Source organism: Colletes gigas, unplaced genomic scaffold (assembly GCF_013123115.1).
Source record: "Colletes gigas isolate AHSC1104 unplaced genomic scaffold, ASM1312311v1 Colletes_gigas_Sc00002, whole genome shotgun sequence".
Taxonomy (NCBI): Eukaryota; Metazoa; Arthropoda; class Insecta; order Hymenoptera; family Colletidae; genus Colletes; species Colletes gigas.
Genome location: NW_025106631.1, coordinates 10135319 through 10154649, shown reverse-complemented (window position 1 = coordinate 10154649; position 19331 = coordinate 10135319). Strand labels below are relative to the sequence as shown.

Genomic DNA, 19331 nt, shown 5'->3' with positions numbered 1-19331 from the left:
GCTGAGAGCAGACATACGACCGCAAAGGGTTAAAATGTTATTTTTAAACAGTCTATCGAAATAAAATAAATGTATTAATACGTTATTGGAAATCTCTTCTGTGCCGATTAAGAATACATATATTTTCCATTTGTTTGCTTCCTCTTTCAGCTTCGTTTATATTTAGATCATGTTCTAAAATCGAATACACGATAATTTTTCATCGTTATCGGAAGCAGAACTACAATTCTATAATTAAAATCCGACTATCATGTCTTCCGATAACGACGACGACGTGGAATAAAGGAAACATGATCCGAAGTCACGTTCCCGTAGGATCGGGGCTGATGAATCGGCTTTGAAACGCGCAATAATTTCTGGAACACCCTGATACGACTGCATTTAATTCGAAGAGACCGTCTATTCGTCGACGAAATCGTAATTCGAGCTCTAAACCGATTATAATCATGACCCGCGTAATAATGGCGACGTAATTACTCCTGAAGATTACGATTCGGTCGTTGGGATTGGTCGAACGAATAAAATCCGGATAATAGGTCATCGTTATTGGTTCTCTTTCTGAAGAAGACTCATTAAAACTGACGCGAAATTCCTGGGTCTTTCCAGAGTTGGAAAGATAACGCAAGCGAAGCGTGTAATTTTTACACGGAACCAGATTGAACTCGTAACGAACCTGCAATATATTTTTATCGATAATAAGCTAGAAATTCAAAACGAATATTCCCTTAAAGCAGACAATTTCGATCGATTATTTACTCTTTCCTTAATTTTTATTACCGTTGACACCGATAAGAATTATCTCATTAAATATAAATGATCGATCTCTATCTGTTTCTAATTTTATTAATAACATTTACGTAGACAGGGTGTTCGGCTACCACTGGGAAAAATTTTAATGGCATATTCTAGAGGCCAAAATAAGACGAAAACCAAGGATACTAATTTGTTGATTGAGACTTCGTTAAAAAGTTATTAAAAAATTAAATTAAAAAATTTAAAATCATTCTGAAAAAATTATTTTCGGTTATGGGGCTCAATTACAATCATTTCTGGTCAATAGACATACCCCTGAAATCCTACCCACTTTCGAGAAAAAAATTCGAATAGGTACTGAAATTTTTAGATAAAATTAAAAAATTTCAAATAATACTAAAAAAATTATATTTAATTACAGAGGTCAATTACAAGCATTCTCAGTGAATAGACATACCCCGAAATCCTACGCACTTTCGAGAAAAAAAAAATCTAATGAGAGGCCAGAAATGCTTCCCTGAAAATGCTAATGTTTAAACACCCATAACTCCTATAATAGTGAATATATATAATTGAAATTTTAGGAGGAAGTAGAGTTCATGGATACCTACAAAAAAGTATTAGACAACTTTTTTGTAGAGTCAAACAAAATTATTACAAATTTTTAAGAAAAATCTACAGGGTGTAAGTGCTGAAATTCGGCGAAAAACAAAAAATTTCAAATCGTTCTAAAAAATTATTTTCGTCTGCAGAGGTCAATTACAATCATTTTTGGTCAATAGACATACCCCCGACTTCCTATCCAGTTTCGAGAAAAAAATTCGAATAGATGTGGAATTTGTCGACAATATTAAAAAATTTCAAATCATTCTGGAAAAATTATTTTCTGTTGCGAGGGTCAATTGCAATAATTTTTGGTGAATAGACCTACCCCCGAAATCCTACCCAATTTTTAGAAAAAAATTCAGCACGGGTGGAACTTTAAACTTTAATAACTTTTTAAGGAAGCCTCCATCAACAAATTAGTATTCTTGATTTTCGTCTTATTTTGGTCTCTAGAATCTCGCATTAAAATTTTTCCCAGGTGTGGCCGAACACCCTGTATAAATCATTGTAAATTTTCTTTTGTCTAAAATGTTTCATCCGAAGACACAGAAAAGTAGAATTAATTTATTACTGCGCTTAAACTGTCTTAGAATTGCTAATGGAAGAAATAACAAACGCCACTGAAAGCGTTCTCGAAACAATGCAATTATATTCATCAATTATTCGGTATCTCAACAGACTCTAATACAATTCCATTTCGATTACAATCGTAATTAACCAGTCTTTCAATTGCCAGCAAAATGTATACATAAAAGGACGCCAGATTATTTAGTTTTGTTCTCTCGTGAAGTTAATGTAATATAAAAATATTTCAACGCACGACTTTAATAATCCGCAAACTGGAGATGAAAATTAATGTCTCCCTAATTTTTTATCGCTCCTCGAACTTGTTTTTTTTCTCTTCCGTAGAATTCCTCGTTCTTGCTTTTTGTTGATCAATATTTTTCATTCTCCGTGAATCGTCTACTCGATACAATATCTCACAGAGAGACCCGATATTCCATACGTGGTTGAAATAGGGTTGGCCTACTTATCCAATTTTTCTGTGTTCTAACATTTGAAGTACACAACTCAAATACTTCGAGATTTGAAATATATTTACTGATCAACTATCCAGATTTTCGTACTACATATTTGAACAGTATTTCTCGTTTCTCCCAAATTTTTTCATTTATAATATTATTTTTTTTATAAAAGTTTGAAAGTCTTTTACACGTGTACAAAAATTTTATCAAAATATCGCTAAAAAAACACGATCGTATCTCCAGGATTTTCATTCTGACAGCACAATCCTGCCTGCGATAAATTTTAGTAATAACGAGTACCGAAACAAATTGTTTCAAAAATAAAATAGCGTTTCGCGTTGGACTCGACAAGAAAATTAATTTATACTTTAGTTAATTTTTAAAACAACTTGTTTCGAAGTTTCAAAACCCGGAACTCGTTATTATTAAAACGTATCGTTACTACGATTGTGCCTCCGCAATGGAAAATTCTGATTTCAAACACTGAAATAAATATTCAAATGTTCCTTTGTTTACGACATACGGTCCGTCCTATGAATATTGAAATGGCTGTTTTTAAAATGTTCCAAAGTACGTTTTGTTAACATTTTGACTGTCACATCACCCATATACAGGGTGTTCGGCCACCTCTGGGGAAAATTTTAACGGAAGATTCTAGAGGCCAAAATAAGACGAAAATCAAAAATATCAATTTCTTGACTGAGGCTTCGTTAAAAAGTTATTAAAAAATTAAATTAAAAAATTTCAAATCATTTTGAAAAAATTATTATTGATTGCGCGGCTCAATTACAATCATTTTTTGGTGAATACACATACCCTTGAAATCCTACCCACTTTCGAGAACAAAATTCAAATAGGTACTGAAATTTATAGACGAAATTCAAAAATTTCAAATCATACTAAAAAAATTATATTTAGTTACAGGGGTCAATTACAAGCATTTTTGATAAATAGACATACCCCTATAAGATAATAATAAAGATATAAATATTTACATATCAGTCTGGGAAACCAACATGGCCGCCATGACGATTGAAAGTTGTATCGTTCTTAAAAAACCCATGAGAATTTAACATCTGTATTAAAACTATAATTTCTGATTTAAATAAAGCGAATTTTTTGGCCAAAGGGTCAGTTTCAATGTGTCTTCATTTCTTAAATAATCTAAATCTTTTTAAAATCCTTGTTAATGATCCTTGACCTCGTAAAATGAGGAAAACGTAAAACATAAAAATGGTTCAATTTTCAAACAGCCATAACTCCTACAATAGTGAATATATTTCAATGAAACTTTTTTCTGAAGTAGAGCTCATAGGTACCTACAAAAAGGTATTAGACAACTTTTCTGTAGAGCGTCAAACAAATTTATTAAAAATGAAACACGAAATTTTGAAGAAAAATCGACGTGGGGTAGGTGCCTAAATTTTTAGGCGCAAAAAAAATTTCAAATCGTTCTGGAAAAATTATTTTCGGATGCAGAGATCAATTACAATAATTTTTGGGTGAATAGATCTACCTCGAGATCCTACCCATTTTTTAGAAAAAAATTTAGTACCGGCGGAACTTTAAACATTAATAACTTTTTAACGAAGCCTCCATCAACAAATTAGTATTCTTGATTTTCGTCTTATTTTGGCCTCTAGAATCTCATATTAAAATTTTTTTAATTACGATGCTAGAAAAATTAATTCTCAAGTTGGGACGTCGAGGGAAATAAATTTGGATAGAATTTGTGGATTTTAACAAGGTTAGGAAAATAAGTACCGAAACAAATTTTAGGTTATGTAGCTTACAATGGTCTAAAATCAAAATTTTACTTTTGTAGAATATTATGTGGTTTTGATCTGGCAGTGAACGTGTTAAAAGGTAGCTACTCGTGTATCTAAAAGAGCACACAAAGACACAAGGAACCTGTGAATTCTAATCGAAAATCATTCGAGCATATGTTTCGTCAAGGTCCTACGCGTTTAAATCATTTATGCGTGCAGCTTGAGACGCAACATGCCATAATCGGATTAATCTAATCGGATTAGTTTCTCCTACGTAGTCGTACTTATCCTTCAGCGATCCGACGTTTGCTAGGAAACTGAAACATCCTCTTCGAACTAACGTATAATTTCCCAGAAAACCCGAGGAACGAGCCACAACAACGCCTCTCCGACTCTACTTTCCATCGTTTATACTAATAACAAACAATAATAATTTAAGCTAATTTGCTTGGAATTGTAGTTAGAAATTCGAGTATCTTATAAATTCCTATTTACTTTGGTCGAATAATAAACACTTCGTACGAACTCTACGCTTCGTTTTCGAGACGATCGAATCCAAATATGTACATCGAGAAACGCTCGAGCTTTAATTTCGTTTCGTTGCGACAACGTTTCGACGATTTTTAACGAAGTTACGAATCCTCGAAGTTTGACGAGTCCGTCTGTAGTATTCGAGTGTCGTGATTTCGGACGAGATTAGTATAAAATCTGCCATTGTCGGAAACTTTCAAAACGAATACAGTCGTCTGACAATAGCAGTCTGGAGAATCCGAGGAAAGAAACGCAATTAATTCGGGACGAAGTTTCCGAGGAGATTTTATAAGACGGAACCCCGACAGACGAGACTCCGGTCGTTGGATTTAATCTCTTCCGATTTCTTAGCACAGGGCTCTATCGAATCCGATGTTTACCAGATCAACTAGTGTTGAAAAATTACGAGGTTAGAACACATGGCGTTCGAACATTTCTTTTTAACGCGTATGGAATCGTATCAAATAAATAGTAAAACATCCTTTTGACAGCAAAACGCAGTAATTAATGTAAAGTTAGTTTACTTGGCATAGAAATATATAATAGAAAGAAATACGTACGATGTAAACAACGCAACACGCATGCCTTACCGTATTCCGTACAAAACTAACCTATAATACAACTAAGTTGCATGCATTGACTCATAGAGGCGCTTATGTCTATCATCCGTTAATACCTTTTGTATTTATATTTTATGTGGACCTTTATTTTTTGATCACTGTCTCAATTAAGTACGATATAACGTAAGTTAAATATATGAATGCAAGTCAATCGGACTAAAAATTAATTTATTCTCGTAAATGATACGTTCACCGACATAGCTTAACTAAAATTACTGCACATGTGACTTAGCCACTCCGGACTGAATAGAACTGATCAAAGTCGGGATTTACAACCGCGGCTTTCCGGGAATTCCCACACACGTGCGCCGGAACGTTTCAAAGGGAACATTATGTCGCGTATTCAATGCATTGATGCGCGAATACAGATAAACTTAGAACATTTTCCCGCTGACCGTTCGGTGCTCGGTGCGAATATACCGTTGGCTAAAAATATTTAGCGCAAACGTTACCGGTAACGCGAAACATTGTTCTTGAGAGACTTGGCAAACCTAATTGTATATTTATACGTTCAATTGTGATATATAATACAGTATTGCTACGATATTACGTATCGTAATATTACGAGCACCATGTGAAGTGCCAACTTCGCGTTCGAAGCGGCAAAGGTCACGAAAGGAAGAATTAAATATCGATGACTGGCTGATGGATTCGAATTAGAATTCGACAGACACGTAACGTAGAATGTTTTTAGATTTATTTGCAAATAACGAATAACATCGATTGTTGTTTTTGAATATAGGGTCAAGGGTTAGGTTCTCCAGTTGCTTCATAACTTCGAAGATATATATCATCGCAGATGTAAAAGTCATCGTTACCTATTCCACGGACTTCATGGGCAATAACGAAGGGACCACCATAAAACCATCCCCAACGGTTGCGAATAAATCAGGGTGGATCACGTAAATGGGACCATTTAAATATCTTCGTTATTTATGGTCGTGTAAAAATGAAATGTAACGGCAGAAAAATTGTTTCTCAATATCCACGAATATGAATGTAAAATAAGGTAGATTTAGGATTATAAAAAATAAATGGAAAAAGTATTTGTTATTTTTCGTAACTTTGATGGAGGAAGAAAACACGATACGCCAACAAAATATCATGTAGCAGCTGCTACCAAGAGTTAGTTTAGTGACTAATGAATAGAACTTTCGTGGCGAAGTTCGTGTCTTAATCAAACGGAGAACCTTTCGACAATACTGGCGCGACAAGTTTGACAACTAACGAGAAGGAACCGAAACGCAGAATCCATACAGCACGGGAAAATGTTCCTCCAGACGTTATAAACAATTTAATTAATGGATATAATTAATCTGAAATACTCTTATTTTTAAATAGCAATCTTTCTACTATTCGTTGAACGAAAGTGAAAATTTAAGGTACAGAATGGAGTATTTCACGAATTACAATTTGCACGAATAAATTGGTGTACGTTGGTCTTATTGGATACCTATTAATCGAATATTGCTCGTCTCTGTTCGCTACTATACACAGTCAGGTCCGACAGGGTTAATCTATCATGACAATGTAATTATAATTTACGTGTTGCAGGCAGTGAAGACGAACCTAACAAAGACACGTTCAGGGAAACCCATAAGGTCCTTGCTCGAGAAAAATAAAAATGAGATACAAGAACGTTTTAACTGAATTAACGGACGATCGATGTAAAAAATCGTTTGTAAAAGATTGAAACTGAGAACAAGAAACCTCCGTTTACCTAGGTATTAGTTTGTCCTCGAGCATGCTGGGTAGATCGTCGGAATCCTCGTTGAGTGCTGCGAAGAAGTCTTGGAACTTGTCGGGGAAGCTGCTAGGCGGGCAGCTGTTCATGGAAACCCGATCAACGTGCTCGGTGGAATTTTTCTCGACGGCTTCATCGTGCCCCGAGAGGGCTGACGTTTCCATACAGCACGCCTATTCCGTGAATTCACGCCGGAAACCGTTCTAACCACTCGAGGACTCGTTTCGCGTAAACTTTTCCGTAGGTAAGCCTTCACGACCCATTCGAACAACCGTGCGTCCTCTTCGACCACAGAAACTCGAGAATCTATCACAAGCCTCGAAAACCAAATCGAAACAACATTGATCGAGTTCCTAGATAAGAGATAAGAGATCACTAGCCTCGAAGACAGTTGATATTTAATCGTCACCGTTTATTAATTCTTTTATCTTTCGACTATCGTTTTAAATACTGTTTCTTTTCTTTTGTTAGCGTTCGAAGCATCGAGAGACGCGAAACGATCGACGGGGATCGCGCGATCGAGCCACACAGCTGGGCGTCACACGTGGATCGACGACGAATCCATAGGCGGCTTTTTTTATATTGTTTTCAGTGAGTCACATGCCGAGGCACAGTTAGTCATGTCGCGTGAAAAATAGAAGACCGTCCGGTTGCGACGCGTACGATGATCGAAACGCTCTGGCAAGGTTGAACCGGGACCGTCGATCGCTTTTTTCCCCGACGAGACCCTGGTGAAAACTGAGGCTAGCATGGTTGTTGCACGTCGCTCCGGCTCCGCTAAGTACGCGTGGCTATGCGCAAGCGTATAACTCACCCCGAAAGCTACCCCAAATCGGCGGATACGCGATAACACGGTGAAAGTGACCACCCCCGTTCTGCTTCGCGACTATCTTTCGCATCCGTTTCCGCCGCGATTGTCGCGCGTATCCTCGATCAAAACAAGGCTCGGACCTTATATACGCCGTCAATTGTTCAACCCTCCTATCGTGCTCTATTTAAAATAGAATTTTTAAATAATTCTCGGTTCATTATTTTGAAAATTAAACAGATAAGAAACTGTCACTTCCAAATTATAGTCTCGTTTAACACTAAGATAATTAATTCTCGAAGCTGATCTATGAATTTTGAGACTCGAAGATAAGTATTAAATTTTAATTTACGCAGTTTATAAATTGTGTAAAATTTTGCGAACTTCAAAACTATTTTCCAGAGAAGAGAAATACGCAGGATTATTATATAATTACATTTAAATATTGCAATATTTGATTTAAGAACACCCCGATCCAGTCCAGATTGTGTTTCTCGAACTTTGTTGGCTCGCGATTCCTTTCTGAGTTTTATTTATCGCCGTGGCCTTCGCTTCGACGGCTGTTCGCGGGTAAAAATATACCAATTGTTCATTCGTGTATGCAACATTGCGTAACAAAGGTACTACGAAATTTGGGAGGCGATAGAATAATATAAAACGTGTAAATACGAAAAATAAATAAGGTATCAAATATTATGTTGCAGTATTGGCACCGTCGAGTGGAATTTTTGGCGTCAAACTAGCCAACGTTTGAATATATGATTGTGTGGCGCTATTAATAACAAACAGAGACATTAATAATCTCTTGTATGATTTAATCATAGGTATTGGATTGGTAGCAATCCAATCCTCGCAATAGTGGTTGTAAAACGTTAGAAATTTTATAAATGCTAATTTAGGGAGCTTTTAAAGTTGCAAGTTCCAAGATTCTCTGGTATTTACGCGGTATGCAAATTGCACGGATGCGTTCCTTTTAATGTCTGAGACGACTCTTGACGTTAAAAGGCTGCGAAGATTTTAAAATCCAAAGCTAAACTATCCGTGGCTGAAATCTTTCCCCGAGACAGCCATGGAGCGTTAAACGCGAAGGCGTTGGTAAATGGAAAATGCTTCGTAGGGCGTTTGCATAAAGAGTCTCTTGTTCGAAGAAACTATTCTGTAGTCAAAGTTCCATTTCGCGGTGTGTGGGCTCACGATGCTTCAATTGTCGTTGAGAATGGTACAATAGGACTCTTTCCCCCAGGGAAAAAGGCTGGCATTTTTCAACCTCTTCCGAGTCTCCAAATATATCGTTCTTTTGGGACCTGTATCCCTTCAAATGAAATTTAAGTTTTCACAGGATGATATTGGTCGTCAATCTCAGGAAATAAATTCTTATTCACGTGAAATATCGAATATATTAATCTACGAAAATTCACAGACGTTCATTGATATTCGAGTAACTTTCCATTATAAATTCACGAGAATAGCCATTATTTCATTACATCGAAGCGTAAAAACCCTCCTGAAGGAAGCATTCTGTAGTATCTGGCTTTCTCGACTTGTTTTTCATTTCCGGTATTTGGAACAGAGGGATTTAAATGTCTTGGGAATTCCCAGGACAACATTCCCAGCAAAACAATAAATTTTGTATATTTGATTCGATACGAAAGCATCGAAATAAAAAATGCTATTATTATAAATCAGATATTCTGTGTTCACTAGCCACATGATATGTCTAAAATAACACTACTAATACTGTATTATATTCGTAGTAAGCGACTAATTGTTATAGAAACGAAGCTGTTTTACGAATTGAAAGGAAATCTAGTCTCAATATTTTCAAGCAATTCTTTTGAAACCAGTGATCTTACAATTCAAAAGAGGACCCCGCAAAGATCTTATGAAAAATGGCCCCCGGTTAAATTAACGGAACATTTGATATGATGTAGTTCATGTCTTGATGAAAAGTTCCAATGAGCCCAAGTTCGTAAATTGAACAGTTTCCGAGATACGGGGGATCAAAAATCAATACTAGTGCGCCTTATTCTAGACTACCACGTTTGAGCATATTTCAGTGTAAGAAGCACTGTTGTGATCCTGTGAGCCCTTCAATATTACCACTTGACCCCCTGAACCTATGAATCCCCTTCAGGACTCAATAAAAAAACGCCAAAAAGGTAAAATATGGTTCTTTTTTTCATTGTATAAACATGAAGCACCGTCGACATTAGCATTACCCAGTGTGCGCCACGAGAAGGTTGATCGGTCGGATTTTGCACACCATGTGGCCCTGAAGAGGACCGTTTTTATAGTTCTCTCTATTCGACCATAAGAATCTCAACATTCATATTGTCTTGATGATCTCTATTAGCGGCATTTCTGGTCGTATTTAGAAGATTGCCATCCGAATATTTGGCATGCCTTTGATGACGAGCAAATCCAAAAAACCTTAAAACACTTGCAATATGTGCACATGTACCCAATGTTTTGGCACCGAATTGACAGATACAGTAGTAACCATTTATTACTTCCTCTTCTAGTTCCAGTTCATTTTTGGGAATGTGAAAAATAAGATCTTGATGTTTAGTACGATTCCGAAATCGTGAATAAACTTTTAGTCTTCTGAGGCTGTTATCTACCAACGAAGTGTCAATCTGCGCTAATAGAGGGCATCAAGACAATATGAATGTTAAGATTGTTATGGACAAATAGAGAGAACTATAGAAACGGCCCTTTTCAGGGCCACATGGTGTACAAAATCCGATCGAGCAACCTCCTCGTGGTGCACACTGGGTAATGCTAATGTCGACGGTGCTTCATGTTTGTACAATGAAAAAGAGAATCATTTTTTACCTTTTTGACGATTTTTTATTTTGACTCTTGAAGGAGAGTCAGAGGGTCAGGGGGTCAATGTGCAATATTTAAGGGCCCACAGGGCCACAACAGTGCTTCTTACACTGAAATATGCTCAAACGTGGTAGTCTAGAATAAGGCACACTATTATTGACGTTTGATCCCCCGTATCTCGGAAGCTGTTTAATTTACGAGCTTGGGCTCATTGGAACTTTTCATCAAGACATCATGAGCTACATCATATCAAAAGTTCAGCTAATTTAACCGGGGGCCATTTTCCATAATATCTGTGCGGGGTCTTTTCTGCGAGAATGAGGGAGAACAGCGTATCGTTTTCCGCATTGCTATATTTATCCGTTTATCCCTATTAAGACATCGTAAATTTCGTTGTTTGTTGAACACAGCGAGACACCGCAAATGCGTCAGTTATAAGCCACCAGCGAATTATAAATGGTCCTTTCGTCGTCGAGGGAATTCAATCGCGTGAAAAGAAAACTGCCAGAGACGTCGACGTTGAAGATAAATCGCGAATCCATAATAATCGCAGGCTTACTTTACCCTTTTTCGTTTATATACCGTCAGTTCAAATTTCATTTAATATTATGTTAATTGAAGACAATCATTCGAAGCCAAAAATCTTGCGTGCACGGTAACCATAATAGAAAAACGAATTATAAATCGTGGATGGGGTTTCGAAAAAAATTTGTTCTCCATCACGATACTTTGCTTCCGTATAGTTCGAACGATAAAGATACAAATTGGAAAGAAATGACGGGAAGGTAAATATTTATCACTATATCGTCGGTGACAGTAACTGCGACGTTTTCGTGACACGTGTGCTGTTCCAAACATATTTTCCGTGTTCACGTACATGGAGATATCTCAATGCCAAGAATAACTGCGCAACGATGATAGTATGTACTCTATCGTTCCTTTATATTCCTATTTCAATGATCGAGTTAAAATAAATATTCCCGGCGATACTTGAGTCGTTTAATTTATTCGACCGTACTCAATGAAGTCCAAGGGCAGAGGAGGGCAGAAAGCTGGCAAATTATAAATTTCAATAGGTAACGTTGCTTTTTGAAAGCGCAACGCTGTTTCTCATCAGTGTCTCATTCACGTTATAATTTAATTTCATTAGCGAGGAGACGTTCACGTTCGTTTCAGTTCCAACGGGATTTCTAAACAGTCAAAGGAAATACAGTGACTCAAACAATTGATCAAATGTTTAATTTTGTTTAAATTTTTATTTAATTGAACACATGTTAATAAGATATGTAACAAAATATTTTATTATAATTACATACATAGTTTTCATAGTTCATATAATACAGAATTAACTTAAATATGTTACACTTTTTAAAAAAAAATTAAATAACATTAACAAATGATGTAATGATCAAATTTTTGAGTTTGAAAAAATGAAATATCAGTACTTCGTATACCCTCCTTTCGCTTTCAATACGGCTTCTATGCGTCTTGGCATACTATCTACTAAACTTTTACACTGTTTAGCCTTAATATTTTCCCAAGCAGTTTTAACTTCAGACCACAATTCAATAATACTTCTTGAATTGTGATCGAAGTTGGCAACTGTTCTTTTTAGTAAACCCCATAGGTGTTCTATTGGGTTCAGATCAGGAGACTGTGGGGGCCAGTCTAAAACAGTAAAACCATGAGCTGTTAACCATTCTTTGGTGATTTTTGCCGTGTGTTTAGGGTCATTATCGTGCTGAAAAATGACTTCTTCTGCGTTCTTATTCCATTTTTCCAAACTTCCAATTAAACTTTTCTGCAGGATGGATGTGTATGATGTTGCAGTCATTCGACCTTCAATTTTTTCAACGCATCCGACGCCCTCACTGGTCATACAACCCCAAACCATGATATGGCCTCCTCCAAATATCAGTGTAGGATGAACGTGATGCGACCGTATTTGTTCTTTATTTCCTCGCCATGTCCATTCCCGTCCATCGCACCCAAAACGATTAATTTTCGTCTCGTCTAACCATATTACTCGTGCCCAATCGAGATCTGTATAATTTTTATATTTTTCGGCAAACTGCAGTCGAAGCTTCTTATGCCGCTTTGTAAGAAAAGGTTTCTTTATTTTTGCACGTCCTCTTAAATTCACTTCTCGCAGTGCATTACGCACTGTTTCAGCGTTTACGTTAATATTATGGTGTGTGACTAAATTTTTTTGCATCTGTACAGCATTATCAACGCTACCATTACGGATTGATCGTATGATTAATCGCTTTGTGGTAGTGGATAACTTTGATTTTCGTCCTGCTTTATTTTTTAGTACGTTTTCTTTTAAAGTTTTACGTACTGATGACACAGTACCAACAGAGCACAGTACCTTCTTAGAAATCTCGCGATGAGAAAGCCCAGATATTAATAGTATTTTAATTTCTGATATTTTACTTGCTTTTATTGGTCTCAATATGAAATATGACTAAAAATATTTTTCTTACTAATTATTTTATTACAAACGTATTCTCAAATGTTTAAAAATAACGTTATGACTTACCAGTAATTATATTTGTGCTAAGGAATGCCAAAAATATAAGAATTTTGCACAATTAAGCTTAACACAAATAATTGATCAAATAATGCACAGAATATAATTCGTAATACACGTCCGCTTTGTACGATTACAGGGCTCAAACTGTCGTGAAGTAACGACGCAATGTTTACATTTTTCGTATATATGTATATCAACAGTCTTAAGCAAGATTCTGAGAAAGGTGTACTGTGACTTATTTTCTGTTTGTTCGAACATTTGATCAATTGTTTGTGTCACTGTATATCTGAAAGCTATTATGCAATGCTTACGTTTAGCTTCGAGTATAAAGCGAGCCAAAATTTATAGTATAATCGTGAAATGAGCGATCTTTCGCGTAAATGAAACGTGGAACGTTTTTGAAAAAAATAGAATAGATACATTCTTCGAAAGTTGTGAATACAACGTGTCTGTCCACAACTCATTGTTTCTACTCGTATTCAAGTTTGTAAACATAGTACTATATTACTATGTTCTGATTAATCAGAACTAATGAAAACGGTTTATATTGCATTACTGTCAGTATTTTCAACCTATAACACATCGTGTCTAACAAAGAGAGACGTCAGTTAAAAAATATTCAATGCAGCACGCGTCCCACGAATTTTGAAAATCAATTTTCGCGGTAACAAAGCCGCCTATGAAAACAATTTTACTCTACATTTTAGATTTATTTTCACACGAATGATTTTTCAGGATTCTACGATGAATTTTTGGCCTGTACCATAGATGAAGTTACCTGCAATAGCTTGTGAAAATGACAAATTCTTTTACGGTATTTGAATTGGTCGCCATATGGTCTGATGCGACAAATAACGATTACGGATAAGGGATAACAATAATTTCAATAATCTAGCTCTACGAGTAAGATAAAATTCCGCGGAAAAATGGTTGCATGATAAATCGCCGCGTTATCATCCACATGATTACATTTCTAAAAAATACTTTTTCTCTAGTCGATTGTAAATATGTATGTACTTTGTTCTTGTTATTGAATCTAGATTGCATTTAAATAATTTACAATTTAACGATCCTGTTTCTTCGACTCAGAAATATTTACAGAACGTATAAATATCTTCGGAATAAAATAAATTTTGGTAAATTTGCTACATGAAACAGATGAGATGAGATTAGATAAATTTGGACGCATGATCAATCGTATGTTGATTATTAAACGCAAAGTGTCGTGAATGATTGGTGAGCTGTCACCGAGCGCGTGGTACTGCATTGATTAATACGAAATGATGATTTGAAATACAATAAAACAAATGATACAGGAAAACTTAGATAAAGGATGTCGTTGAACATACTTGACTTTGTTAAGTATTAATAATACAAGAAAAATATACTGCAATAATATATTAATATAAAGAAACCTTCAAGTTATCCATGTATCTTCCTACATTAATAATTTTCTCGTCTCCTCATGGATCTTAAGATGCCCGCCATTTTGGAGAACGTTGTTTTAAAGCCTACAAAAATTACTAGGCGCGAATAAATTATATCCTGACGATTATTAAACGTAATATCCACTTGGAATGCTGTATTATTTGCACTACAGATATTTACAGATAATATAGAATATTAATTTGCGCGATCACGTTTATTTAACCTCGCACGTTCGCTTTCGCCATTCATTTGGATAACCGCGAACCCACAGGCACGCTACATTCGTAGTCATTTTACGTAATACAGTGCATATTCCCAACTGTATAGAATATTTTATACATTGCATCACGGATTGCTATACATTTGATTTCTCTATAGAATGTGTTAATCTAATACCATCGTTACAGAATGTAAAATAAAAATAATCATCCAGCTCTTTCGGACCAAAGATCAGTCTCCATTTTATAACTTGAAAGTTTCACGGTGGATCCCAAAAGTTACTCTCTCCCAAACTCGAATAAACTCTATTTACAAATAATGCAGGGCCCCAGAAAATTGTCCAAATCGTCCAATTCGTCTCGTCGAAAGAAAGATTGCACATTGGTTGCGTGTCGTGACCTTATTTGACACCGATCGGCAGCAATCAGTCAACGGAAGAAAGAGATTTCCTACGAGAGGGGGGAGGGGAAAGGGTGGAAAATAAACGATCCGAGAAGACGGAGGGATGATCCAACGATGAGATTGACCTCGAGGATCGGGAGAAGGACGCGTTCGACGATCGATCGGTTCGTGCCCCGAGGTCCAGAAACGTTCACGGAAGTGAAATAAAATTCCTCGCGATGCGGGCGACCGCCCCGAGCGTAATGGAGGCCGCCCCTGATCAGAACGCGATAACGAAAGCGGCCGTGCGTCGTTCCCGATTAGGCCTCGTGATTAATCAAGGATCGCGGCGACTCGACACCGGCGAATTAATTTCTCAACGGTGAAAGAGTTGCACGGGAAGTGAAAACGACCGCTACACGTGCATACAGTGTGTCTTGTTTCGATCAGTTCACTCTTTAGTGGACTACCGTTTTCGAAAGAAAATTTTTGCTAAATAAATGTTCTTTATTTCCACAAGATAATTGATATTCGATTGGTAATAGATTTGTTTCGATTAGTACTGGAGACTGTAGATCTTTATGCAAATTCATATTTTCATTAATGAGATGGGAGCTTTGTAGAGGGTTGTTTCAACCCCTAAATATAATAGTTCGTATCCTACGTATTTCTTATATTTTTTGAGAATTAAAATTTCCCATCTAATTATTACTAAATGCGTAACATTTCTATTTGGTAAAACATTCGTTCCAAAGCATCCACTCTTCTCGATTTTGTTATTTCCACGAGTAGGTACGAGTCCTTGGAGTCGAGTTCTGTCTTCGCGTGACTTACTTAGTTGCAACATCTGGGAATCGCTTAAGAAAGACGACGAAGCATCGAAGAGTGCCCGAGACCTTTTATCGTTACTCCTGGCATTGTTTGTTGCAGTTCGACCACCTGCTGCTCCAGAATCTAGCCTGCAAGAGTTCGTTGCAACTCGTAAACATCCTGTGTTTATTACCACGACTCCATAACCGGTGCCCGCTTAAAGGTCTAAGCGGGGTTATTTACTTCGATATTCCCATATTCAAGTTTTTTTATCAGCGAACGACAGTCACGTGAATTTACGTTATTGCTTTCGAGCGCTAAATTCATCCAGTGTTCCAACTTTTGAGGAAAGGGTTTTCCGAACAAGGTTACTGGGAAAATAATGTTTATCGATAAAATCCTCTACCTTCGAGGTGGAATTTTCGAAGAATTCGAAGGGAGCTTTCTCTCCAATTCGCTGACAGACTCTGTGGAATTCTTGCCTGTATTTCCAGGCGAGAGAGATCTAAGAGAATGATTCTGAAACGGCACAATGGAAATCGATGAAAGCGAGGAGTAAAAGTAAGCCTTGATATTATTATGGGCATACACGAGTTTCGCGCGGAATCTCCTGGCAATTTAGCGAATCTTGTAACGTTATCAGCGTACGTGTTGTCACGTTCGTTTATATTTCGCAGTACATTAACTAGAAACTAGGCAAATAAGTGTAATATCGTAATAAACTAGTCACACGACGACGATAAAATTTGTTTATGATTCGAATCGTTCATACGAGGGCGGTCCGTTAAGTACTTAGCCTACAAAAGAAAAACGAAAATTTTGGAAAAGTGGCGATTTATTTATCTACATAGTCTCCTTTCAGCTCGATACACTTGACCCAGCGATGCTCCAACTTCTTTAACCCGTCTGAAAAATACGTTTTCTGGAGGTCTGCAAAGTAGGCCTCCGTGGCGGCGATAACCTCCTCATTCGACTCAAATTTCTGCCCAGCGAGTGACTTTTTCAAATTTGGAAACAAAAAGAAGTAGCACGAGGCCAAATCTGGAGAATACGATGGATGGGGCAGCAGTTCGTAGCCTAATTCGACCAATTTGGCCTTGGCGACGGCGGAGGTGTGAGCCGGTGCGTTGTCATGGTGGAAGAGCACTTTTTTCTTCGCCAAATGGGGCCGTTATTTCTGCAATTCGGCGTCGAATCGGCCCAATAATCCGGCATAGTAGAGCCCTGTGATCGTTTTGCCCTTGACCAGGTAGTCGATGTAGATCACACCTTTTGAATTCCAAAAAACGGTGGCCATCACCTTTCCGGCCGATAGGACAGTCCTCGCCTTCTTCGGAGCACATTCGCCGGGCGAAGTCCACTGTTTCGACTGTTCCTTGGTCTCTGGTGTGTACCAGTGGATCCATGTTTCATCGACGGTCACGAAACAACGCAGAAACTCCTTCGGATTGCGCCTAAACAGCATCAAACACTGCTCTGAAATGGTCTCACGGTTGCGCTTGTTGTCCGGAGTAAGCAAACGCGGCACTCATCGCGCCGACAGCTTTCTCATGCCCAATATTTCATGCAGGATATGACCCACGCGGTCTTTTGAGATGCCTACTGTCTCAGCTATCTCGCGCACCTTCAATCGGCGGTCTGCCAATACGAGATCGTGAATTTTTTTCACGTTATCCTCCGTGGTAGCCGTTTTCGGGACACCTGGACGTGGCTCATCAAAAACTGACGTGCGACCACGTTGAAACTCGTTAAACCAATTTTTGACGGTCGCCATCGAAGGAGAACAGTCACCGTACACAGCATCCAAGCGCTCTTTGATTTCGCTGCGCGATTTCCTTTCCAAAAACAAGAATCGAATCACCGACCGATATTGCTCTTTTTCTATTTTTCTAAAATACGCGGACACACCCGCTTCCACACGCGGTCAAAACAAAACTACGAGTCCGATTCGGCTGAAATTTTGACAGAAGCTGTCTACAAGAATGTACTACACGGTAGTAAATTTCTCTTGCGATCGTGGCGACCATCGGGTGGTGAGGCTAAGTACTTATCGGACCGCCCTCGTAAAAGTAACAAAAATCAAGCCACCCTGTTTCGTATTAAATTGTTCGAACAGTTTCCCCTTCGAAACGGAACGACAGAAATTTCTTTTATTATATTTCACTACCCGACAATCTATTTCACGGAGAATAAAATCGATTGGAGAAACATGTGTAATACGCTCCGAAGTAAATTTAATACTCGAGAATTTAATGCTTCGCCGAACGTTTGTAGGAACAAGGGTGAAGCATTCTATTCTTTATTTTACTATTTCCTACCCTTCGCTGCAATCTATACGAAATACGAGATTTTCTGTGGAGAGCAGAAGCAGCGATTCTGATCTTTACGTAAAACTTTCTCTTCTCTTCTTCGAAGGGTGGATATTTTTCAGATCCAAGTATGACTAAAGGTACTAAAAGACACCGAGGGCCCTGGCGTTTTCAGACGAAAACGTTTACTATTGTTCGACGTAGGTGACTCTGTTTAAATTAATTCAAAAATTATCTTAAACATTGTTCATACTTTTAACAGTATTTCAAATAATAAAATTGTAACTTAGGGGTTGTTGTACGCATCGTTGATAATTTATAAATTAACTGTAATAAATTTTGATAGTTTAATTTTAAATTAAATTTTTTTGAGTCCTCTCCAGGTACTAAAAGACTCAGTGTCTGACACTATCCACGTGTTCTCTACATTTAACCAATATTCTGTCGTCTTCTAAGTGTTACAAAAAGTTTATCGATCATTGAGGGTTAAACGATATCCTTATCATCGATCTTTCGTTCGTGGTAGATTCGGTTTCGCGATTCCCTGTCCAAAAGAACTGTGTCAAATGTTTCGGTTCTCCGTTGCATCCGTAAATCGAGCTCACCGGCGGCTGACAACCGCCAGCTTTGTGTCAGCATCGTCGAGTGAAGCCGGATAAAAAGGGTTGACAACGAGGCGAGGAACGCAGGAGGATTTACAAGAGACGCAAGGAGGAAGCGGGCCGAAGACCTATTCATAGATCAGTAGCCCTTTCGAGAGTTCAATGAGAGAGGGAGGCACGCTTTACAAGACAATGCTACTATCTTTAGACGTTACTTAAGCCGTCGAAAGAGAAACCCGTGTCAGCGACACCTTTCTCGATCGAGATAATCAGAGGATCGTAACCTATCAGAACAAACGATTCCTTTCGTTAATTAAAATCACCGGCCATCGACAATTATTGTTCGAGAAGGGAACGGTTC

At 37.5% G+C, this 19331-nt stretch overlaps 2 protein-coding genes across 3 annotated transcripts in view; both read right to left on the bottom strand.

Moving 5' to 3' along the window:
• LOC122402487 (GTP-binding protein RAD-like) overlaps positions 1-7943 on the bottom strand; it is a 55132-nt gene extending 47189 nt beyond the window's left edge. For both annotated transcript variants that reach the window (XM_043405323.1, XM_043405314.1), the window contains exon 1: positions 7025-7943. In XM_043405323.1, the coding sequence (XP_043261258.1) occupies positions 7025-7212 (188 nt within the window). In that variant the 5' untranslated portion in view covers positions 7213-7943. The remainder of the gene's footprint in view (positions 1-7024) is intronic.
• Positions 7944-17230: 9287 nt separating this feature from the next.
• LOC122400837 lies at positions 17231-17833 on the bottom strand. Its single transcript, XM_043402515.1, has 2 exons — positions 17601-17833; positions 17231-17513 (listed from the first exon to the last, which is right to left on the bottom strand). The coding sequence occupies exons 1-2, from the start codon at positions 17831-17833 to the stop codon at positions 17231-17233; spliced, it is 516 nt and encodes a 171-aa protein (XP_043258450.1).
• Positions 17834-19331: the final 1498 nt, after the last annotated feature.